The 26,595-nt window shown below is 41.5% G+C and overlaps 1 protein-coding gene across 1 annotated transcript; it reads right to left on the bottom strand.

The window, feature by feature from the left end:
• Window positions 1-1,821: 1,821 nt before the first annotated feature.
• adra1aa (adrenoceptor alpha 1Aa) lies at window positions 1,822-16,193 on the bottom strand. The gene is made up of 3 exons (XM_079556774.1): window positions 15,763-16,193; window positions 11,234-12,675; window positions 1,822-2,823 (listed from the first exon to the last, which is right to left on the bottom strand). Exons 2-3 carry the CDS (start codon window positions 12,126-12,128, stop codon window positions 2,300-2,302), a joined length of 1,419 nt encoding a protein of 472 aa, XP_079412900.1. The 5' UTR covers window positions 12,129-12,675; window positions 15,763-16,193; the 3' UTR covers window positions 1,822-2,299.
• Between the last annotated feature and the right edge of the window lie 10,402 nt (window positions 16,194-26,595).

Here is a 26,595-nt window from a genome sequence, read left to right as displayed (position 1 = left end):
ATAACATTAATTTGACCTTGTAGTGACCCAGCAGCTGTATGAATGGTCAGCATGGTGCCTTTACATTCCATCACAGTGGTCTCTCTAGGTCGCTCCAGGGTCCATTGTTTGGAAGGTTTTCACTGATGACGGACCCTCTCACTAGAAATACTGACCGCTCATCCATCCATCCGTTTTCTTCCGCTTTATCCGGGGCCGGGTCGCGGAGGCGGCAGCCCAGACTTCCCGATCCACACAGACCTCCTCCAGCTGTTCTGGGGGGAACCCAAGGCGACCCCAGGCCAGCTCAGAGACATAGTCCCTCCAGCGGGTCCTGGGTCTTCCACAAGGCCTCCTCCCAATAGGACATGCCTGGAACATCTCCCAAGGGAGGCAGGCAGGCGGCATCCGGAACAGATGCCTTAGCCACCTCAGCAGGTCACATAAGGCACCTTTAAATTAACAGTTTAAGAGAATGTATTTGCCACATTTTATTCTAAACAGAACCCTCAACCTTCCAGACTGAGTTCCAAAACAATTATATCAATGTGGAACTGACAATCCTGTGGCTTCTGTTGCAATGTTGCTGCTTAGCTGTGACATCACATACACTAGTTCTATAGTGCACTGAACAACCGCAACACTTTTGTTTTTGCCCCCATTTTTCATGCACTGAACTGAAGCACATGAGACATTCATCTATGTACACAATAAACCAATTTCCCCAGAATATTGGTCACAAATGTGTCTAAATCTGTGATCCGTGAGCACTTCTCCTTTGCCTCACAGGTGTGGCATATCAAGCATATCAAGACAATAAAACAATAAAAGTCCCCTCGGAGACGTAAGATTGACAATTTATTTGTAATTTTGGCCACCCCAACAACCCCCATGGCACCCTTCACCGAGTGGCCAAAGATGTGAGACTGACATGTTCACACGGATCAATGACAACCTCACAGCCAAGGCCTTCTCCTTCCTTTCCGGCATTAGCGAGAACCCCCATGTGGGAAGCTAGCAGAGGGCTGCACTTCCACAGCTGAACTAAAAGTGCAAAGACTGGATTGGTTTAATGAAGCTGACTGTCTCACCTCCCTCTCACCTCCGCTCAGGGAGTACATGCTGGTATAGGGCAAGAAGAACAGCCACAGAAATTAAATCAATGGTGCTGGAAGATCATGTCCTTTTGGCCTTTCAGTGTGTTGCAAGAGGAGAGAGGTGCCTTTGACCACACCTCACATGCACAAAACTTGTGAACAGAAAACGACGTTTATTGTATCATAAGGCGATAAGCTGGGTCATGGACATGGGTAAAAGCTTTAGTTCAAAATGATCTTTTCAGTATACGTTTACCACATGAGGAACCTACACTATGTTTTTCTTATTTAGATTAATCTCAGTGGGACTTTCCAGGTAAAGACAAATGGCTATACTAAACACTTAAATGTAGTGTTATAAGTATTTCATCAAACTGTGAAAGCAACAGGCACACAAAAATGAAATCAAATGTGCATCGTCTTCCTGAATTGGTGTATTTTGATTGTTTTGACAAAGAGGATAGAAACTGACCATGACTTACATAATCAGACATCACTAAATCTGTCGGATTTTAAGAGGCTTGGAATCAGGATTGAGGTCAACCACTACAAGATAAACCCTACATCCAGCAGGCACCGATACAAAGTGCAAGAAATGATGACCTTCTTTCTCCCATTTTTAGGAAACGTGTAACAGATAAAGGAAATAACAAAATGTCACAGATTTGTTGGCGTTGAGGTTATCGCACACTAGGAGAAACACTGGCCAGGACTTCTCAAACACTTTCCAGCTTCATGCAAAATCACAATGAACCTTTTTCACATTTCAGACATGGCTAAAGTGAATATTTATAACATAAGGAGTAGCAATGTGGATAAGTTACAAACCATTGACTCCATTTTGAATAACATAATCTCCGATAAGCCTATTGCCACGTTGGGAGTTACAGCAGGAAAACAGATGGGCAATTCACATCACTGAGAAATGTAAACGTTTAGTAATCGAAACTTATAAGGCAGAATCAACACATTTTAATTTAACTACTACTACAGCTTTTCCACAATATTCTAAATCACGGACGTATAATTCATTTATGATGCAACACATTTCCAGACAAATGTTTTGCAGCATTTGAGGGCTATAAATCACAAGAACATTTTTAAATAGACGGTGTGAGATTTCAGACCACAGTGCAAAGTGTTCACGGACACAGCGATCACAGCTATCCTCTGTCATAACCTTGAAAAAGTTGTCATGACTAATAGATGAAGGATTGGGTTTGTCATACTGGATCTCCTTTCTCCGACAGAGAGAGCTGGTGGATTCTGATGGTGGGAAGATTTGGGTTTTTGGTACAGTTCCCATCGTGTTGCGCAGCCCCATCAGTGAAGAAACAGCAACATGTTCGGTGAATGCTTTTACTGCATAATTTTGCCACTTTGATCCTTTTTGTCTGCCCCGTTGCACTTGTGGGACTTTCAGAAAACACCTTCCACTCTCTGCTGCCCCTAAAGGAAGGCGTCCTGGATAGGGCCGGGGAGGAGGAAGGGCTGAGGCGAGACGGGGTGCGGTTATTGTCCAGCCCGAGGGAAAGTGGACGGCCCTGGGCGCCCTGCATGTGGCCCTGGGTTAGATGGAGAGGCCTCTGTGGCTCCTTCAAGCAGCCGAGTAAGCTCTGGAAGGCTTTCTTGAACTCCTGGTTTGAGCACGGGTAGATGATCGGATTAATGCAGCTGTTGAAGTAGCCCAGCCAAAAGGTGATCTTGAAAACTGTGTCCGAGGGTCTGTACGCTGGGAACATGGAGCCTGAGAGGAGAGTAAGCATACAGTCAGTGATAGATGGAGTGACAATTTGGCATTTCATCAGAAAAGGTGTGTTAGTAGATGTAGTTTTCAAAGGTTAATGGCAAATAGAACAGAAAATGAGAAACAGAAGTGTGTAATTTTCTTTAAACTCACACAAATTAGCATGATCCTGGCACAAAGTAATTCCAAAGTAATGGCTGTTGACAATCAGCTTATACAGTGCCTCTCGAAAGTATTCATACACCTTGAACTTTTGCACATTTTGTCATGTTTACAACCCTAAACATAAAGATTTTATTTGGATTTTTTTACTGAACGTTCACACACAAGTAACCGACAACTGTGAAGTGAAAGCAAAATTATACATGATTCTGTTATTTTTCAAAAAATAGAAAAGTGAAAAGTGGGGCTTGCATAAGTATTCATACAGCATGCATGAATACTTTGTGGAACCCCCTTTTACTGCTATAACAGCAGAAAGTCTTTTGGGGTTTGACTCTACAAGATTTGCACATGAACAGACTGACATTTTAGCCCATTCCTCTTTACAAAACAACTCCAGCTCTGTCACATTAGAAGGAGAGCGTTTGTGAACAGCAGTTTTCAGATTATTCCACAGATTTTCAATAGGATTTAGGTCAGGACTTTGACTGGGCCATTCTAACACATTAATATGTTTTTATTGAACCATTCCATTGTAGATTTATCTTTGTGTTTAGGGTCACTGTCCTGCTGGAAGGTGAAACTCCGCCCCAGCCTCAGTTCTCTTTCTGACTCCAGCAGGTTTTCCTCCAAAATGTCCCCATATTTGGCTCCATCCATGTTCCCAACTATTCTTACAATATCCCCAGTCCCCGCTGAGGAAAAGCAGCCCCACATCATGATGCCCCCCCCGTATATTTGACATTGGGGATGGTGCACTCAGGACGATGAGCAGTGTTTGGTTTGCTCCATACATAACGTTTTGCATTTGGGCCAAAAGTTCAATTTTTGTCTCATCTGACCAAAGCACCTTCTTCCACATGGAGCTGTGTCCTCCATATGACTTCTAGCAAACTTCAAACGGGATTTCTTATGGCCTCCTTTCAATAATGGCTTTCTTCTTCCACTCGTCCATGAAGGCCAGATTTGTGTAGATACGACTTATAGTTATCCCATGTACAGTTTCCCCCAGCTCAGCGGCAGGACTTCACAGCTCCTCCAGAGTTATCTTGGGGCACTTGGTTGCATTTCTTACCAGTGCTCTCCTTGTTCAGTTTGTTAGTTTAGGTGAACGACCGTGTCTTGGTAAGTTTGCAGTGGTGCAATACTCTTTCCATTTCTGAATGATGGATTGAACAGTGCTCCGGGAGATGTTTAAAACTTGGGAAATCTTTGTATAACTTAACGCTGCTTTAAACTTCTCCACAGCTTTATCCCTGACCTCTCTGGTGCTCCTTGGCCTTCATGATGCTGTTTAGTGACCAATACACTCCGACCACAGCTCTGAGGGCCTAAAAGAACAGCTGAAATTATACTGAGAGCAGATTACACACAGGTGGCTTCTATTTAATGGTTAAGCCAAGGAGTGAACATTCTGGAGTCATTAGGAATGTTATAAAGGTAATTAAATGCACTCAGAAAATGCTGTATGAATACTTATGCAAGCCCCACTTTTCACTTTTCTATTTTTTGAAAAATAACAGAATCATGTATCATTTTGCTTTCACTTCACAGTTGTCTGTAACTTGTGTGTGAACGTTCAGTAAAAAAATCAAAATAAAATCTTTATGTTTAGGGTTGTAAACATGACAAAATGTGCAAAAGTCCAAGGTGTATGAATACTTTCGAGAGGCACTGTATGTTAAAATTATGACCTTCATTAAACACGCTTTTCCCTATTATGTTAAAATCAATATGTATGCCACGCTGTTCATTTGAGCGATTACAAATTGAACTCAAATGCTTTCCGAGTCAATAGCAGATCCTTGTCACGTTTGTATTGCAAAAAAAGCCTGTTCATTACGATGCAGATTCATTTAGAGGAGATATGAGTGGGTTTCCTAATGAAGCTGCAGAGAAAATGGCTTAATGGCTACATTACATGCACAGCTGTTTGTCACTTGGAGCAGATTCATGTCTTACATTAAAATAATTAACAGCAACTCACTCTCGTGTGGCTGCAATATATCTCTCTATACTCCGTCTATTTTTAACCTAAAAAAACATGATGTATGTGTGGCTGCTGTGCACTTGAACAATTATGGTATGGCGTCAGCAGTGGAAAAGGAGAGTTTAAGGAGAATGTGCAACCAACACATCGTTTGAAATAAAAAGTTGTTTTGTTACTCCCTTTATGTCAGGAAGATGAACATGCAAAGATTATATTGAACCTTGTATTGTACTGAAGGCAGTGATTCCCTCAAAACTAAAAAGGAAAAAAATGCAGCATATGTTGTGTTGTAAACAAAACACAAACATCTTTGTTATCATCACAGAAACGGGGAAATCAAATCATTGAAGATGGGATTTCCGTCTGCTGGAGATTAAACATCAAAAATCCAATAAAAGTTTGCTTTGCTTATAATCCTGCTTCAGCGAATATGTTTTTTTCAGTGTGCATATGGAGGACTTTCATAGCCAAGTGGGGTTTAAGGGACTCTCTTCAGAGTCGACAACTTTACGAGTTCATCTTTTGTCACTAAAATGACAAAAGATGAACTCACATATTTACACCCAAACTTAATATACTCTGTCTTTAAACTATTGTGAAAGATGTTAGGGTGTTTAACATTGTTTTATATTTATTTATTGTTCCTTAAAGCCAAACTGCAGTTATACAAATATGCTAGAGCAGACCTGGGCAAATACACATCCGGCTCACGACTTGTAGGGCATAATTTGAAGTATCTCCAAGAAAAAAAGGTGTCCAGCAGAGGCACTGACATGAAAGATCAGGAGAAACAACACATTGTAGGCAAGTGGGAAATGGACAGTCTGCCCCTGCTCCTCAATAGTATTTTCCCAATCAAAACATTTTTTAAAATTTGGGACCTTTTTTATGGAACTGGCGATACACTCCCGATATACAAAATATACTGCCGGGGAAATGTACTTGGAGACCCCTGCTAGTGCATCGCTTCAGTTCCAACAAACTCAAAACGTCCTACTAAATAACAGTAGCTATCAGCTATTCAAAATATACAAAGTTGAGCAGAATAAGTTCTAGTTATTGTTGGTGCTTATGAAAATTAATTGCCCACCCCTGTGCTAGAGCAACTACACACTAAAATAAATCATTAAATGGTTTTCAATATTTTAGATAGAAACCACATGACCAGAACAATACTGTACAACCTCCACCTATAAATACAATTGTCTACAGCACTGGTGCCAATGTTAGTAATGGAGAAATGTTAAGCTTCTTTCCCAGTGCGCAGTGGCTTCCACAAAACGGTGTCAGTTATATTTAAGTGCATGGGAGCGTGCCTTCAACCAGAAACCCAATGGGATTGAAAACGTACAATGTACATGCACTTGGTTTTGGATTACCCTCACGTCACATACCTCATCAACACCAGCTTACAGCAGGTTACATGATGCACACGGGGGCAACGGATGGAGCCACTTTATTTCGTCGCCTGAGTTTACAAAGTTTCATCTTTAAAGGCCAACGTGTACACTAAACATTCATTCATACATGAGACTCACTCACCTCCCACGAGCTGGAGTCATGATTTGCCTCTACTACTAGTAATTTCCGAGTAGACCGCAGCGCTTTGTATACAATTAGGGCTGAATTACTTTCCCTTTAAGTTCATAATACACAGATTACATTAAACAGCATTCAATCAGGTGCAGTTAAAAGTGATACTAAAAGTACTATATCGTATGTGTGCCTGTCTCACGTTGGAAGTAACACTGGTTTTTAATCAAAGAATCTGGCAACCAAGAGTTTTGCTTTCTGTTTGGTAATTGTTATGAGCACCACAATTAAAAACACTACTTTTATCATGTAAAATGTTTTTTGTCCTCATTAATAAACCAACATTACAACTGCAACTAGTAAAAGGAATATTAGGGACATCAATGATACTAAAAAAATACTACCAAAAAAAGCCCTTTAAAGGGGCTAGATGCAAGTTAGTCATTTTATACTCACTACTGCCACCTCAGGTCTTATGTGTAACTGCAGCTTCTATATTAAGCTCGTGCATGTAGGCACTTCGGACCCGAATTAACACCTTTTTGAGTGACACTGCAGGATTTTAGAGGCAGTTGTGGTGAACAGGTCTGGGCTCATTCTACACATTAGGACATGGCTGGAACATGTAGGGGGAGGAAAATACATAGTTTTAACATTTTTAAACTCTGTATAGTCCCTTTAACCCAAAAGTAAATAAGTGAGTATGGCTTGCCAGGCTACAAAAGTACACCCCTGCCAATGCATTGATTCTTTCAATGAAATGGTAAAGGCACAGATCTTATTCAGTGGCATATACTCCTTCCATAGACCAATATAACAAACCAATAGAGAAACTGCCTGCTGTAACACATCAGCACTGTAACTAGTGTATGTGAAGGTAACCTTGTCTCTTGGCTTGTGGTCATGTTTCAATCAAGCTTAATGTCACTCAAAGTAGCCAAAATGGAATCAGGCTTTACAATTGTGTGACGAATCAATCAGTCATTCCTGGACCGCTATTGTAACAAAGTCAATCCGGGCCATAAGGGGGGGTTGAAAGATGGACACTTCAATCAAAAACCTTTGTCTGAAATGTGTGAAAATCCGCCCTTTTGTTTGGACGTATATGGGAGCCAACTGTGTTGTCAGAAGCCTGGAAAGACTTATAACTGCTATTATTAGAGAGCGGCGCTAATGGGTATTTCTACCTGTCTGACTCACTATACGACACACACCAGGTCACACAGAAACTGGAGTAAAGAGACACGGAGCACATTCAATTAACACTACGAGCGCCGCTTAAACACAACTTCAATCAATGGACACATTTGCAAGAGGAATCAAAGTAAATGGCTTCACTGAATTAATCTGACTCACGTAATGAATTTTAATGTTGAGGCGTCTGGAAAGGGAAAAATGAGAATCGACAGTGATGCTTTTGTGACACAGCTCAACCACTGCGATACTATTGTCCTCGCTCCTGGCACTTTTTGTTAGGGTCCAAGCCCAGAGCATCCCATGTGAGACCAAAAATTGTGCTTTGCGCTTGACTCCGACAGGCTGTTGTTCAGAGAATCCTGTATCGATCGCTTTCCTGTGTTAAATGGTGGACTCACAGACACAAGCTTCGAACCATGTCGCACAGAAGGAGGGGAGCAACCCGAGTGTGACCGAGAACTGCAGGACGAGGCCTAAAGGAGCTAAGAGACTACAATAAATAAATTGATGAATAAAATGGCATAGGGGTTTGCCACAAGGTACTGTAGTTATAGCCTCAGGGCAGGGATTTACTGTATGTATTTCAGACTGGTGTACGAATGTCACCAACTCTTAAAGCCAGAGACCCATTGTTAGTCCCCATCAGTGTCCCATGTGGAAGAGTGGGTTGTTTCCTGCACTGCACTCCAAGTACTACAACAATAACTACTTCTACTATTTACTAAGGCCGGGACTTTTTTTTCCATTAAATCCAATTAAGTAATTACATAAGGTTTACAGCGATTAAAAATATGAATCGAAATTAATCACACTTTACTTTAGCAGCACAGACGCTTTTTCAGTTTCTTTCTTCCTGCAAGGCGTCGCTTAGGGACAAACACAGCGTAAAGCCAAAAACAATTTTACTGTCAAACTTGTTCACGCAGTTAAGCCGACACAAACCTATTTAATAAGATCATTCTCCAATGTCTCGGGGCAGGACAAAATAAATGAAACTGCTATTGTCTTTGAAATGTTAAAAGTTAAAATGTAGGACACTACAAAGAAGCATCTAAAATGTTAATCTAAAAAATACATTTCCACCCCTAAATAAATTAAGCTGTGATTAATGGTCGAAAAATCGTTTCCATTATTAGGCCTGAGCCACGGACATGCAGTGTCCCGCGAGGACTAATTAAAATCAATACTGGAGACCAAAAACGCAAGAATTCATGCAGTAAACGTGCAGCGACACTCAAGTTACAGGGATCAGAAATTAGTGTTCCACAAGCTCTAATTTTGAGTGGGGTCCAAGAGAGCAAAAAAAATAAAAGATGGCTCTGTGGTGCCCCCTCAAACAGGCAGTTTACAGGGAGTCAATGGGAGCCCGGTTGCAAAAAAATTCATCGTACAAAGTAGGGCTGGGCAATTAATTGAAATTGTATCTAAATAGCAATCTCTACTTTGGTCAATCTCAATAATTGCCATAGGACTTTATAATCGACAGGTTTACAGCCATTTCTTTGACACAAACAATCCTAGTTTTGGATGAGACGATGGAAGACTTTTGTGTGTTAAATGAAACTGGAGGAAAGCATTGGTTTTTGCTTGAGCTGGGGTTTGAATAAAAGATGTATCTAATATACAGTATATATATATATAGACTGTGGAGGAATCTACGGGTCAGTTCCAGTCGACTGAGGAACAGTTTCGTACACAGGACCATCGGGAAGCTGAACTGCCTAACCTCGCTCCCACCCCTCTTCCCCCTCCCCCCACTCCACAATCAAGGATGAGAGAAACATCATTTCAAACCATTCACATGGTTTGACAAATAAAAAATCTTGAATCTTGAATATTAAGCTCATGCATGACGGCAATTCGGACCCAAATTAACACCTTTTTGAGTGACAGTGCAGGATTTTAGAGGCAGTTGTGGTAAATATGTCTGCCAGACTGACTTTATTTATGTATTCATAAATACATATAAAGACAGTCTGGAATTGTGGTAAGAGGAAGCAATTTCCATATCGAACTGGAGGCGGGACTAACAATCGCGGTTTCAACGAGAGCGAACCAATCAAACACAAAGCGACTTACGCTTTGCGTTCACGTCCTCTGCCATGATTATTTGTATCCACACCTGCAGTCGAGTAAATGCTCCGGTGAAAGCCCTCAGAGCAGCTTCTTGCTGTGGCTTTAACGGCAAGTCCAGCTCATTTAAAACAGAAGAAAGGGCACTGGTAAAAGATCGTTGTCGCAGCCGCCATCTTCACTGTTTTCGTTATGGCCCTGAGGAGCACTGGTTGATGGAAAATCCCGACGCGGAAGATGACGCACCATTAACTCCCACCTCCCGTGCTATGATTGGCTCTGCCTGGTTTTGCCGGAGTCAGCGAGATTCAAAACGCACAATTCCAGACTGTATCTCCATGTATCTCTTAACATGGAGGATCAGTCTGGCTCGTGCCAGGCTACATTAAGACATTACTGGAACATGTAGGGGAGGAAAATACTTAATTGTAACATTTTTAAACTCTGTATAGTCCCTTTAAAGCAGCACTAAGTAACTTGTTTATCTTAATAAATCCTTTCCGTAGTCCCTCTGGGGGTCATACAAGTGTTAATGGGATAATTGGAGGGTCTTTCATCTCCCCCTGGTGTCTCTGGCCAGAAAACCACAATTGCAACTTTTCTGCCACCGGATCGGAGCAACCAAGAATACACACTAATGGAATGGTAAAGAAAAAGCTAACATGCTAACGGGCAAAGCTAACTGCGGACTAGCGCCACTTTAAACAGTATTTACAGCCAAGTTTGAGTGCAAAAAAATATTTCCATTGTGTTATTGGATGTGCAATATCCCTCTCTCCCTTCGCCTTTTCTGTCAGTGGTGTATTTACTCTCACAGACAATTAATAAGCTAAAAAATCAAACAAACAAACAAATAAACTAACAAACCAATGAAACAAACAAACAAACAAACAAAAGGCCATAATTAAACCGCTACTATTTAAACATTTACAATTGTTTTTATGCAGTGGGACTTATTCTTGTGCTGTATACAGGACTAGAAAGAACATATTGTATGTGCTGCTAGAAAAGACTTTTGACCTTTTCTTTATTTTTAATGTTGAGCAATATGAAGCTAAAACAGAATGAGTGAGTATTGTGACATCTTCTTTTGTTTACCAGAAAGTAACTGTATTCTAAATACTCTTAACTAAAAGAACAACTGCATCGGAATAGAGTAATGTGTTTTCTAAATACATGTATTCTGTTACTCCCCAATGCTCGCTGTAATATATTATTATGTATACTACTGTGTGTGTGTGTTTAGTGTTTAGTCTAGTCTAGTGAAATAATTACTATTTTGGAGATGATCATAATAACTAGAATATTTGGTTTGTACATTATTGTAAAATTGTTGTTTCCCTTGCGCATAAAAGGCAAGTTAATTTGGGAAATAACACCAGTTGAAACGTGTAATGATATGACTGTCTATTATTGTTTCAGATTCTGTGATCTGTATGTCTTGTATATACTCACCGATAGGCAGCACCAGAAAGAAGGGAAGCCAGCAGAGCACAAAGCAGCCAACCACGATCCCCAAAGTTTTTGCCGCCTTCTTTTCCCGGGAAAATTTCAACAGTCTGAGAGCAAAGTGTTTACTGCTTCTGAGCGCTTCATCTTCCGACACCGGGGCGTTGCCTCTGTGTATCCGGAGTATGACATGCTCAGAGTGGGACTTCTCCGTCTTGTGGCCCTCTTTTAGGCCTTGACTCTCCCGACGGGCGACCACGTACACTCGGCAGTACATGACCAGGATGATTGCCAACGGGAGGTAGAAGGAGCCCACAGCTGAGAAGATGGCGTACCCAGGTTCCTCTGTGATTTTGCAAATTGTTTCATCTTCGGGGGCCGGCTCTTTCCAGCCAAACAAAGGCCCGATGGATATTATGACGGACAGCACCCAGAGGAGCATCACGGCCAGCAGTGCCCGCCGCTTTGTCATGATTGTCGGGTATCTCAACGGGTAACTCACTCCAATGTAGCGATCCACCGAGATGACGCACAGGCTCATGATGGAGGCAGTGCAGCAGAGCACATCCACAGCTGCCCAAATATTGCAAAACACTCGCCCAAAAACCCAGCGGTCCAAAATCTCCAAAATGGCCGAGAAAGGTAGCACAATGGCGCTGATGAGCAGGTCGGCCACCGCCAGGTTCACAATGAAATAGTGCGTGACTGTCCTGAGGTTTCTATGGCACACAACCGAGAGAATGACCAGGATGTTTCCCACGACTGCGAACAGGATCAGACCGCCGAGCACGAAGCCCAAAACCACAGCTTTCACCACGTTAAGTTCGGGGACTATAATCTGGCTGTGATAGCTGCCACTGGAGGAGTTAGGAGTCAGAGGTGCTGGGGTCATATTGTTCATCAGGGGGGATCATTTGTTCCCATAGACTGCTCCTGACACTGCCCACCGCTGCAAAGTTAAACAGGCCTATTCAAGTTCAGCAGCAGAAGAAAGGATACAGGAACATCAGGCCATTGACAAAAATGCCATTAAACTAATGATCGCATTAAGTCGCTTTTGTCAAAACATAATTTGAATGATGATGCCATTATGCCGGCGATGCGTCATGAAAAATAAAACTCTCGGATGTAGAGGTTTAATATCTGTCAGACAAAAAAAACTAGTGCGAGGCAATCAAGTAATACATCTTCCAAATGTTACCTGGTGTTAGTAAGCGAGGCAGATTGAGTAAAGAACATTACCACCTCAAAGGCAGATGGGACTTTGCATCTAGACGCAGCTTTGCACAGCTTTGGATCGACAAAATATAGACTGCCAGTCCATTTTTTTCCACACAAAAAGAAGAAAAAAAAATTTTGAGGAAGAAAAATCACTTGATGGCAGGGGAGCAGCCGTCCGTGGTAGACTCCCAGATGAAAGTAAGGGCAATTTGTGGAGGAGGAAGTATCTGCAAAAATAACACACAAAGATGAGCTCAGAGTGATTGCACATCTACGGCGAAAATAAAAACATCAATTCTTGTTTTTCCCTTTTGTTGTGTAGGCTCCTTTTGTACTGCATTGTGTTATTATTAAAGATTGTGGGCGACAAACTGCAGTTGCTGTCAGATCAATGTGACCACCACCTCACCGCGTGTTTATCGACTGAGAGCGATGTGAGGTGGGGGAAGCTGAAAGCAATACCAGGGCTGACCAACTGCCTGCTATGCTGTGAAGTGCTTATCAAAATGATGAGTAGAAGGCACCAAGGGGGTCATTTAAGAAGGGTTTGCTCAAGTGCAAAACGATTAGGACATGCAAAAGTGCAGTATTCTCTCGTTTACATATTAGATTTGGGGCCCTAATGTATAAACAATTTCAAATGCTAAAACAAACACACAAAAATGTACCAGCTTGCATTTGCTATTTAGCAGCTGTCTTGATAAATACTCAACAAGTCCGCATTATATCCTCAAAGTTGATGTGTTTTTAAGCATTCCCAGAATAACAAATTCTGTTCTCGTTGAAAGCCAGGAAGACTCAAAACCTTAAGAAAGTTCTGGTCGGTAGGTGCTGCAAGTTTAGAGAAGCACATGAGTAAACAGGTTTATATCATACAAGCACGTCCAAACTTGTCCACTGCTGGTGATTTTTATAGTAACAGTAATCATGAGTATTCTTTGCCACAGAACAGCTATTTTTACATAAGCTTCAATCACTTTGATATTTTACTCCCAGAGATCTCTTTATTTCAGTATTACTACATTGTTAAAAAAAGCTCAGTTTAACCAGGAGAACTGTGTTTCCCACCTCGCTCCTACCTTTTGTCACCTGTCTGTCACTGTCATCCAGTCACAGCACCTTTGCCTCTCAGCCAATCATCTCTTACTCCACCTCCATTATACCCCTCATGCACCATCATGAATGTCAAGGGGAGACACAACTTATTTTCCTCGCGTGGCTTTGCTGATGTCTGTATTTGCTCTAAGTTAAACCATTCAATAAGATATTTTTAATAAGCAAAAATGGCAGGACAATTACTGTCCAATCTCCTTTTGAAATGGCAGAAAGGTGACCTACAGAGCGTATCCTCCTCAATTTTTGAATCAATGATGTCATGAATATGTATATAATGAATCAATTGTATGAATATGTACAGGTAGTTCAGACCTGGGTGACTCTATTGATGTGCCTGTTTTACCTCATTTACTTCTCTTGAAGCTATCTTTGTACAGTCAGAAAGGCAGACCTGGGCACTGGTTATGCAACTGTGCACAAATCAGCTGTATTGTTTTTTAGCCTGAATATCCCTCTGTTGAAGCTTAGTTTAATTTCATTGTTCGCCTGTTAGTTCATATATTCTTTGACATGGAAACAAATTGTCCCATAACCCCACACATTACCCTAGTTGCAAAATTTAATCTGGTCTTTGCCGATTACTGACATTCATACCAGTCATTTCCTATAAGCTGATTTATTTGAAACAATCTGTACATGTTCCCTTTGCCTGGATAATCTACTATTATCTATGCACATGTGTTGTTTTTTCAACTGGCCCCTTGGCTCACACAACAATACTGGGGTCAAACATGCCCCAGACTGGGCACAGAGATAGCGATTGGGGCTTTATGCAGTCCCCACTAGTCCTCAGCCCTCCTCCCTCTTCTGTGCGCCGCGCGATTAACCAGGGGCTGACCTTTTCGCCCGTTCTTCACAGATGTCCACAGCGCAGTATGGTTGTATGTGAAGATACAGCTGTTTTGCATGCTCCACAGGTTTTTATTTCGCTGACAGACACGCTCCTCCTGGCCAGAGCTCTGACATTTATCAGCCATCATCATAAATCAACACCTATGGAGCACCACCTACTCAAAGGAGATGGAGGAGGGGATGATACCTCCAGGATAATTGCACAAGATATGTCTTTATCATAGCCTATATCATCACTGTTTAATGGTGCATCTTTATGTTTAATTGAATGTGGGGGCTATGCTTGCAAAAAACAAACCCGATCCATGGCAGGTCCAGCTGACTGAAGGACAGCTTCATCATCCACCAGGTTGTCATGCAGCTGAACGCACCCCTCCCTATGCTGCACCTTGCTCTGTTTCAATTTCAATCTGTGCTTTTCTTATGTTAGAACTGACAATGAAGCTATAACTGACCTGAAAACTGAAAACCTTTACTTTTGTCCAGTCTGTATATGCTATTTGACTGCGAGCCAACATAAGTTCTAGAAGATGTGTTAAAGCATGACGTTGTAATGTGCTTGTTCTTGTATTCATGTTCTTTTTCCAGACTGGGAACAATCTACCTCCCACTGTGCCATTGCATCCAGGATAATGCAATTTGTGTCGAGACCACCATGGATTCCTGTGGAGCAACTGTATACGAGAACAGAATATTACAGTCTATAACACTTCACTGGCGTATATTTCTCTTGTAGCTATAGGTCAAATAGAGCAAATGGTCATTTATATCCATTCAGTGTAACACAAATTTCATGCATGGCTGGGTATTGTCAAATCTCAGTGAAAATCTCCAGAGCAATTCCATAGATTTTTCTAAAGGCTATGGCATCCCACTGTGACAGGTATATCTCACCACCTCAAAGCAGTCTAAATGTGTATAGCCGGGAGCGCAGGCAGACCCACAAGAGTTGGCGGCTACGAAAAGAGCATAGTGAAGCGGAAGCCCATTTGTGAAGCAAGCAGCGGAGCGGCTACTTTAATTGACAGCTGTGAAATTCAAAGCGCTACACTGGTGAGGGGGTATTTCCCAGGTTTATGAGTACGGCTCTTGGGGCTGTAGGTGATAATCTCCACTGAAAGTCACCGATAAAGGTTTGCAATGCCAAATATCTCAATAATTAGTGGGCTACGAAACAAATGAGGATAACCTGAATATTGTTGAATGATAGCAGTGGAGTGACAAACATTGAAAGCAATCATTTATCAAAATATGGAGAAAAATAAGCTTTCAAGATCACCCGCTTGCAGTTTACGCGCGCCAGTTGGTTTACAGTAGTATTTTACATCATGGAAAGAAACACTTACCAAACTTTAACTTCGATAATCACACTCGTCTTCTGTGTTAATCAACTCCTTCCACTCGAAAATGAAAAGATGGGGTAGGCTACAGTGTGGCAGGAAACAAAAGTAACTCATCCTGTCTTTGGTTCGCGCGTCTGCCGCCCGGCCGTCTGTAGCGCTGCCATGTGGAGCTCCAAATATGATGCTCTGTAGCAAATGACTCACTGCCTTCTACTCAGACTGCTCTCTCCCCTCGGACCCTCCACCCATAGACGAACCTCACACCACTCTTCACCTCAGACCTCAGCGCGTGTATCTTTCAGCATCACTCCTCCTCGTGCGTCATCCCAACAAGACGTCCAAAACAGTTTTCATTTAAACTGGGGATTTTCCGTCTATAATCCTTATTTCCTGATATAACACGCGCTAATAGCCTATACGGTGCCATATCCTTTACAGTAAAGGGAAAAGTACTACTGAATATGCGTAATGCGTCTTTGCGCGTCAGTTTGACTTAGCCAGACAATCTCCGGACCCAATTAATCACTATCGATGACACGTTAACTGCTCTCTTTGTAACTCCACATCACGCATTAGGTGATACGCAAACGCAATTAAATTTATTGGAGAAGAACTTCGCAATAAAACAAAAGTGTCCTTGTGCTGACCGTACTTTGTTAGCGCAACGCTTAGGACGCGTAAGATATAAATTATAGGCTGCATTTTTGTCGCCTGCGTGGCGAACCAGTTAAAAGTATGACATTTAGCCTATGTGTTTAATGCGTTTATGTGGGATATGTTGGCCTTCAATGCGTCATTAAATGCTTTAATAGGGAAGTTTTTGGCCGCTTAACTGCAGAAAATCCTACTGTAGATATAAGCAAACTTTTATTTTGAGTATAATGTGATTGCACTCTACTTCAAACTTCCACAAATTGCACGGTGCAATGAAACAAGACAGTCTGGAGCATTTCCCTCCAATGACTTCAAATCACTCAATCCGAGTTAGGATTTTAAGTTAGTAAGTAATCTTTATTTATATAGCGCTTTTCACAGACAGAGGTCACAAAGTGCTTTACAGTGGACAGCAACTAAAACAAACAGTAAAAGACAGTAAACAATATGTATTCAAAGAGGCAGCTCTATTTGCTCTCGAAAGCCTTTTTAAACAGATAAGTCTTAAGTTGCTTTTTAAAAGTCTCCACAGAATCGAGGGAACGCAATGACAGAGGAAGTTCATTCCAGAGACGGGGCGCAACGGCTTTGAAGGACCCGTCTCCTCTGGTTTTGTGAAGGGCCCGAGGAACCATGAGCAGGTTTTGACCTGAAGACCTCAGACTCCGAGCTGAAGTGTAGCTCTGGATTTGGTCAGTGATGTAAACTGGAGTTTACATCACTGAGTTTTGAACATACTGTAGGCGGGTCAGCTCCTTTTTATTTAGGCAGGTGAACAGGCTGTTGCAATAGTCCAAACGCAACGACACCAAAGCATGAATAATAGTCTCCAGCTCTTTTTGTGAGACCAGCTGTCTCAGCTTAGCGATGAGCAAATGAAAGAAACAGTTCTTTAATAATTTTCCCGAATGCTGCGCTAGAGACACGTCTTCATCAAACGTAACTCCAAGGTTTCTTAAACTGGTCTTGACTGACACTCGGGTCTCCCAGGTGTTGTTTAATACCTGGGATGACACAGTCGGGGGCAGCAATGAGTGTCTGTTTCCTCTGAATTTAACTGGAGACTGTTCTCACTCAGCCACTGCTTAACATGGGACAGGCAGTCCATTAAAGAGGAAAGTTTGTGGACTTCAGAGGTCTTGAACGAGCAGTAAAGTTGTATGTCATCCGCAAACATGTGATAGGACACATCACTGAACCTCAGGATTACATGTCCAAGAGGGAGGATGTACAATCAAACACAAGAGTGGCCCTAGGACTGAGCCCTGCGGAACACCCCAGGATAGTTCGGCTGACCTCGACATGTGGTTGGCAAACATACTGAAGCTCCTGCCACTGTCATGGTTGGATGTGGTGTGAAGAAAATAAAAACCCAAAATGCAGGACTGCAACAAAACTGGTGATGTTTAATGACGGACGAAAACTAAAATAACAAAATCCAGAAGTAACCAAAAACTCAAACAAACCGGGCTGACGTAGACAATGACGCGACAAAGGACAAGGGAAACACAGGGGTATAAATACAAGAGGAAACGGGGCACAGGTGAAACACATCAGGGCGGGGCAGGCAGGTAACGAGGGAAGTAAAGCAAAATCACAAGGACAGAACACATGTCAAAATAAAACACAGGACTAAACCAAACACAAGAAAACATACAAAAACAGGAGAACAAAAGACGAATCATGACAGCCACATGTGGGACAGTGTCTTCCAACGACACTGGCTCAAATACCGCCCAGATTTGTGGGGGCGGTTCCGCAATGGCTGGGCTACAGCAGGAGGATGCTGGGATTTTGCCTTTAATGTTTATGATCTTTTCAAGAAAAAAGTTCATAAAGTCATTGCTATTTGCTACACAAGGCACAGTGGAAGCAGGAAGGGTGTTGGACACAAGAGAATTTATTGTGTCAAATAGCAGCTTTGGATTTCCCTTGTTTGAAGCTATCAACTGGTTAAAGTATTTCAATCTTGTTTCTTTAATCAGGTCATTCAAGGAAGAGATAAAGTCTCTTAAATGCAGTCTGTGGACCTCGAGTTTGGCGCTCCGTTTTCCGACACAGTCTCCTTAAGTTCAATATACTTTCGTTAATCCAGGGACATGACTGCACACGGGCAACGTTACTGGATTTGAAGGGAGCAACCCCGTCCAAGATTGTTAAAAAAAGAGTGTTAAAACAATGTAAAAATGTATCCACATTGGTGCATTTCAGTAAGGCACGATCATCAAACAAGGAGCGAAATTTGCCGGCCGTGGATTCCGTGATGATCCTCCTCTCTGCCCTTCTGGGGGCAGGCCTGGGCTCAGAGGGGACATTTAAATCAAAGAAAATACAACTATGATCACTCAGATGGACGTCCTCAACACACACATTGGCAACATGGATGCCCAGTGAGAACACCAGGTCCAGGGAGTCAGGTCTCACCCTGTATGACCCCTTAATAATCTTTTTCTCTTAAATAAATGCACATTAGTTTAAGCATGTTCAGAACCGGTCGATTGTAATTCACGCCACAATGCAATTTCACGGGGTTCTTGTTTAGCTCTTGCATTTGTACTTTTTTTTTCTTAATTAAAATGAGAAACATGGAGCTGTTCTAAGCGCGCCCACGTGCACTCATGAATAAGGAAGGTGCACTGTCTTTCTGTGTCCTTCCTCCTACCGAGCTCATAACCTGCTTTAGTCCGTCCAGATGTGAGGCTGTTTTGGCGACTGCTGGCTCACAGTGCAACTAAGATCCAAACACATCTGTCAATCTGAGCTTCTGAAGTCGAGTCCAGTGTCAGTTTCGGATTTGGGATAAGATGCAGATGTTTATTTTAAAACAATAAAGTGAAGATAGAAAAGTGTGCATCCTGTACAGAGATAGTTTCTCCATGGCTAAGCACCAAAGTACATCCTGTTTGTGCCGTATACTATCTCGGCTCTGAGAACCTCAAGGATCTTCTGCGGTGCCCAGAGTCAGGACTGTGTTTGAGTTTTACCCAGCTCAAATCTGGAACAGTCTTTCTGAAGATGCCTCAACTCTGACAATGTTCAAATCCAGACTGAAGTTCTGCGTCCACTGTATAGATTTTTTTGTTTTTGTTTATTATTTTATGTTTAACTTATTTTAGATTTTTCCTTTAAAGTGTAATTTAATGGACTTTAAACTTAACACATCCTTTTCTGGTTCTGTAACATTTGTTATTTAGTTTGTGTATGAATTGTGCTTCACATATAAACTTGTTTTGCTATGAAGACAAATATGTAAACCATTACTTTAACAAAAGAACATAATCAATAAACATCTCAACCACAAAGGGTTCTTTGTGCCGCTTCTAAGCCTGGATATACGATCAATCATGGGTGTATGAGAAAGCGAAACACCCATTCAATATCAAAATAAATCAAAATAAAATCAGCATATTTTTTTAATTGCAAGCAAGTCTTCCACTTCATAAAGGTTATTTATTGATTGGATTATGTTTTGTATATTCTTCCATTCAGGAAACTGAAATGACAAAACTTGTGTATTTGCAATTTGGTGAAAAAGGTTTTCTTCTCTGTTTTCCTGTTCGGTTGGCAATTGTGCTGGTTGGAAAACAATTAGTTGTTTCAGCCACCCATGCAATGAGACCCGGCTGCTCACTTTGAATGAGAGTAAAATCAATTTTCCCGTAGAACCATTTCCTCTCAAAGATTCACAAACTTGACTTGTGATTATTTCAGGTTACCTTGCAGCAACACTCCACATTATTGTAACAGTAAATGGGGCAGTAGTAGTAGTAGTCATAGTAAAGTTGTATTAAAGAACGGTAATGTTTGGAGTCCAGGACCAGGGTATGAATAATTTGGGGCTTGACCACAAACCAGAGTACACAAGTATACCATCTCTCTATCAGTGCCACAACACTAGCCAGACAAATCCTTTTCACAAGACTCATCTCCAAATAATAACAGTATATTACACAACTGCTCTCTGAGGCACAGTGGTCATTTTGTAATATAAAAACGGAGCTGACATTGTGAAATATAATGCGATGGTCTTCGTCACTGGGCTGATGACTGTCTGTCCTTATGCAGAGTGTCCAGGGCAGTCTGACACCCACGCACTCGCTCATCCATCCAGCCCAAGCCAGGCACCTAGGATGAGGATTAAAGAGGAGCAAAAACACGTCATTATGCCCTCGTCAGCTGCAATAAAAAGGTTACCAAAAAATAAAGTGGTTTTCTACAGCTACAAAATGTACTGTACAACCTTTGGTATTACTGTTTCAAATCATCTGACTATTGTTAGTGAAAAAGGGTATTTCCTAAACTTGTCTGGGCTAAAAATATTATCGTTTGAATGGTGCTGTTTTGCATAAAAGTCATGAAAGGAACAGGCCACCGTTTTTACATACTGAGATATGTTCCTACCTGAGCTTAGACAAGATGATGCGTACCGGTCTGGTCTTTGTGCGTGTGCTCAGTCATGCAAAAAGACCAAAGATGTTGTTAGCATTTGGCCTCTCCCAGTATCTTCCTATAGCTCTAAACGGGGGTGAAGTTTGAAGCGACCACGCTCTTCCACAGGCACGCACAAAGACCAGACTGGCAGGTACGCATCAACTTGTCTAAGCTCAGGTAAGAACATATCTCAGTATGGAAATATGGTGGCCTGTTCCTTTAACAAAACATATTTCTAATACATGAGTCACATCTTTGGTTCATTACATTAGTTAGAGATTTAAAAAAAACAACAACTAAAAAACACAACCAAATGTTTGGCTTCATTGACATTTTGCTTCTTTGTTGTCAAAGCAAAGCAGCAAAATGGGCAGGTCACTACTGTATGTCCTACTCACAGACAAATTACAAGTCAGATGAGCCCAGTTATAGAAAAAACATGTCTCGAGGAAATGTTCACCGATATAAACACTCAAAATAAAATGGATAATTAGTATGTTATTCTAATTATTGGGAATGCTTTGGCTTTAAAACCTCTTAACCCCACATGAAACGAGCACAGTTTCTCCAGTTTGGCTTTACCCAAATCTGAAAGCTTCTTGAAAAATGTGTCAAAACAGCAGTGAAAACGAGGATGAAAAAGCAACAAAAGCCACAAGAGAGCTACAAAAAAGTGACCAAAAAAAAGCCCGAAAAGCAGCAATAATGCAAGAAAAAAGTGACAGAAAAGTGGAGGTGACGGAAAAAAAAACGGGCAAAAAAACAACAAAACAATAACAAAAACTACAGAAACACGACAAAAATGCTTCTAAAAAGTGACAAAAATGCGGCAAACAACACGACTAAAAGGTTAAAATCGGCTTTGTTGTCCTTAGGTTTCAAATGAGGTGTTACGTTATTGTATGAGCTACACATGAAAGTAAAATGCTATAATCTTATTCATGAGCCTTGTTATGGCACAGGAAAAGAAAGAATGATTTCTGCAAAATAATTGGGTTGAAAATAGAAATCTCCGTGTGTGTCTTGTACATGCCACCCACACACGGTACAGTATTGTTATCTTATTTCACAAAGTCAGGACAATCAATCACCTTCCCATACACAGAGGGCAGCTGGGTCTAAAAATACCACCGTCAGCTCAGCGAGTGCAGTAATATTTTAAAGTTTGCCTAGCAGCACCTGTGCGCCACCCACGTTTGCATGGCATAATTTCAGAGAGCCAGTCACTTGATGTTGGAGAGACGTGAGATATTATTTGGCCTTTTCTTAAATCTCCAATCACTGTAATGCAGACAAATCCATTATCCCAGGAGAAAGACGGGCTCAGAACTCTAATGATGGCCTAAATGCTGCAGTTTGGAGGCACACCTCTGGGTTTAGAGAGGATGGGGGTGGCAGTCATACAAATACATAGTGGGTTCATTCGGTTCACTGTCTGATAATGACTGTCCTAATGCTTTGTGGCACTTACGATGACAGTCTACCTCACAGGTGCTAGCTATGGCTGATGCTGGCACCAATTGCCCGTTCAATAATTCAAACGTGCCATGAGCAGAATTGTTTTGTAGCAAATCAATACTTGGACGCTTACAAGGACGACATGCACTTTGTGAATCAATGAAAAACTACTGTATACATAGTTCATGCAACAGGACAGCAGCGAATTAATAAGCAGCAATAAAACATTATGGACTTGACAGAGCAAACCAATCAGGTAATAACATATAGATTTAACAGGGTTTGGGTCTGAACAAATGCATCAATAGTTCATGCCGTATTAATTATGTTGAGCCATACAATTTGACACATGACATCTCGCCAGACTGACAGATAAGTTATATTACCAGAAACAATTTGCTAATTAAGAGATAACGTGTTAAAGGAAGTGATACATCGGCACATAGGTCTGGTGAACCAATAAAGATTCATACAGTGGGAGGGAAATGTGAGTACATCGTGTGGAATTACATACATTTCTGGCTAAATTGGTCATAAAATGTGGTCTGATCTTCATCAAAATCATCAGAATGATTAAACAGTGTCTGCTTGAACTAATACCACCCGAACATTTACATTTTAGCATATTTTTGCAGGCCATAACATGTAAACATTCACAGGAGAGCGTGGAATAAGTAAGTACACCTCCTGAATCTCGCTGAACTGCAGCAGGAATAGCCCAAGATTCATCCTGATCGTTGTGAGCGTCTAATCTGCAACTACAGAAAAGCAGTTGATGATAGCACATTGTCCAGGCCTTGAGGCGACAAAACAGCCCCACACCATGATTATCCCTGCACCATACTTCACAGTGTGGATAGGGTTTTGATGTTGGTGTGCTGTTCCATTTTTCCTTTGTGTGTTCCTCCCAGACTATTCAACTTTGGGTCCATCAGTCCACTGAATATTTTTTTCAGTAGTGCTGTGGAGCATCCAAGTGCTCTTTCGCAAACCAAAGTTGAGTAGTGTGGGAGGAAATTAATTCACAAGTTTAACTAGATTAACTAGACCCTTCTTTTGGAGCAAAAACTGCTTTTCTGTAGTTGCAGATTAGACGCTCACAACGATCAGGATGAATCTCTTTACAAAACTGCTGCAGTTCAGCGAGACTCGGGCGGTGTACTAACTGATTCTCCTGTGAATGTTTACATGTTATGGCAAATAAAAATATGATAAAATGTAAATGTTTGGGTGTTATTAGTTCAAGCAAACACTGTTTAATCATTCTTGTGATTATAATATAGATCAGACCACATTTCATGACCAATTTAGGCAGAAATGTAAGAAATTCCACACGGTGTACTCACTTTTTCCTCCCACTGTACATGTCAGCTACATGTCAGTCTTTTCTGTTCATTTTGGTCCAAAGGTTGGTGGGAATGTCCTGTGACTGTGTGAACACTATCTGAAAGAAAAGGGGCGACAATGATTGTTTCAACATCATCTACTTTACAAATAATGTAACATAAAACTTGATTCACACACAGTCCAGTCAAAAGTGGAAAGAAATTGAGGACATGTTGGTTACTTGACATTCTACTCAAAGGAAACAGATTAGGTTAAGATGTTAATAAGTGCAACATTTCTTTAACGTACATTTTAACTAATCGGAAGGGGCTAAGAGTCCAGGATGAGAAATGGTAAGCAGCTCATGCAGTGGCCTTGACTCTGGGTACATTTACAAGTGAGGAGAGTGGCAGGTAAGGACACATCATCTGTAAAAAGCTAAAAGCATTCACTGATGAGCAGTGGCTAATGGGAGTCACCGACGAAGAGTCTCACATTGATTATTAAAATGTAAAACACTGGCACCAACAAGAAGCCAAAGGCCAAAAATGAAAATGTCCAAATGTTTTATGAGAACAAAGACAGTACGGTTCTTTCCTCATTCCAGCTTGCATCCAAAAAAACCGGCAGCACTGAAATTAATTGTGTCGACTTGACTCTAAAAATACTAAAAGATTTTCCCCGTCGGATGCAAATGAAGATTAATCTCAATCGTTTCATAAAATGGAGGAGTACTTACATCACTGTGATTCATGGGATAATGGCACAACAGAGGAGCAGAATGAGAATATGAAATGAGTGATTTGAGGGCTTGATTTTTCTCTAGGGAGTTACACTGTCTCTGCCCCGAAACGGTGGCGATGCAGATGGCCAAGGTTAGACAGTGTAGGAATAATCAAAGAGCAGCTGGTTGCGACGCAGATGTGTGGACAGTGTCTGCTTTAGGCACATCTTACACGAATGATCAAAACAAGTGCAGAGCTGTTGAGGGAAGTGTCCATCGCATTGCAACACATTTGTCTATAGAAGGGGTTTCCAAAGCTTGATGACCAGAGGCGGGTAGTGCTCGGTTACATTTACCGAGTACTGGAGCAACTTTTTGAAGAAATTTGACCTAAGTACTTGTTACTTCTACTTCGGTAAAATTACAATATGTATCTGTACTCTCACTTGAGTAAAAATAATGGTTGCTTTTTCCACTGTAAGGAAATATTTTAAGAAATAGACCACCGTTATTCCATACTATGATATGTTCTTAGACGAGTGGATACCTGTCTTGTCTTTGTGCGTGCCCATGGAAGAGCTTAGCCCAGGGGTGTCCAAAGTGCGGCCCGGGGGCCAAATGCGGCCCTCAGACCAATTTATGGTGGCCCTCGGCCTCTTGCTGTATCGGTACACATCACCAGAGATGGACCTTTTTATCTGAACTAACATCTTACTGTGAGACAGAGCTGGCATGAAGATTTTAAGCTTAAATAGGTATGGGGCACAATTTAAACCTCTGCTAGTCAAAGGTTTTGCGGCACTAACTACCGATCTACGGCCCTTCACCCCGTGTACGCTTCAATATGCGGCCCCCCATGAAAAAAATTTGGACACCCCTGGCTTAGCCGCTTCTAACTTCACCCCGTTTGGAGCTATAGGAATACATTGGGAGAGGCCAAATGCTAACAACATCATTTGCTGTTTTGCGTGACTGAGGGCACATAGTTTTTCCATGCTGAGATATGTTCTTACCTGAGCTTAGACGAGTTGATACATACCTGTATTATCTATGTGCGTGCCCGTGGAAGTGCGTGGTAGCTTCCAACTCCACCCCCGTTTGGAGCTATAGGAATACATTGGGAGAGGTCACATGCTAACAACATGACTGACCAAACAGGTACACATCAACTCGTCTAAGCTCAGGTAAGAACATGTTTCAGAATGTAAAACGGTGGCCTGTTTCTTTAAGCGGCGTCATTTTGATCTCTAAAACAGATGTAGATCTTCTCGTGCTCCTTGTTCTCTAGAATTATTTTATTTTTCCCTATTTTTTGTTGTTGCCATTAACAGTCGCTCAAAAAGTTACTCACAATACTCAAGTAACATTTTCTCCAAGTACTTTTTCATTTTTACTTGAGTAATTGTTTGGGTCACTACTTTTTATACTCTTACTTGAGTAAATATTTCGGATACTCTACCCACGTCTGACCCCCCCCAAATTAAAACAATCATGGGACCACTGTAATAGGCGCTGATAATAATGAAGCAAGCAGAAAAACATTTAGCAATCTGGTTTAATAATCATGTATATCCATAATTTCTATTGTGTTATAATAAAGAATTACAGTGTCCATATTTCAGGGATTTATATCTTGTCACCATCTTCCAGCTCAGTGCTTCGTGACCTCCTCCTGACCCCCACTTCGGGAACCACTGGCTTTAGTCTATAGGCCAACATGTTAGGGTGAGGGTATAGCAGACCAGTATGGCGATCTGGAAGGAGGAAAGGGGATAGGCACTATTTTATTGTTTTACTTTTTTGGGCTCCCCACCCCTTCTAATATGGGTGGTGGTGATGATGACAAAGGTCTTTTTTCATCAGCCTGATTTTTTTTTATCAAGCCTATGTATAATAATATTTTTTATAGACCTATAACATACATAAATCTATTGACAACATTTTGTGCTCAGCCATTGTCAGTGAGTCAGCGCCTGAGATTGCAGTAGACTGTTTGTTTAGTGGCGTCAACTCTATCTCTTGAGACGAGCGAAGAGCACGAGCCACAGTTTGGTAATAACACTTGCCTTGGAGAGCACCCCCGGAAATGAACATCCACACAAAGAAACGAATGTTGACATCTCAGACAGTCTTCAAGCCCACTGCTGCAAGGTGTCTGTCTGCAGCACGGATATAATCAGAGCCCCAACAGCGCCCTCTAGAGTCTGTGTGGACGTAATACATCGGCACAGAGTAGGAGGCTT

The sequence above is a fragment of the Gobius niger genome (assembly GCF_951799975.1).
Source record: "Gobius niger genome assembly, chromosome: 1".
Classification (NCBI taxonomy): Eukaryota; Metazoa; Chordata; class Actinopteri; order Gobiiformes; family Gobiidae; genus Gobius; species Gobius niger.
Note: the sequence above shows the minus strand (reverse complement) of the source record. Positions and strands in the feature narration are given on the sequence as shown.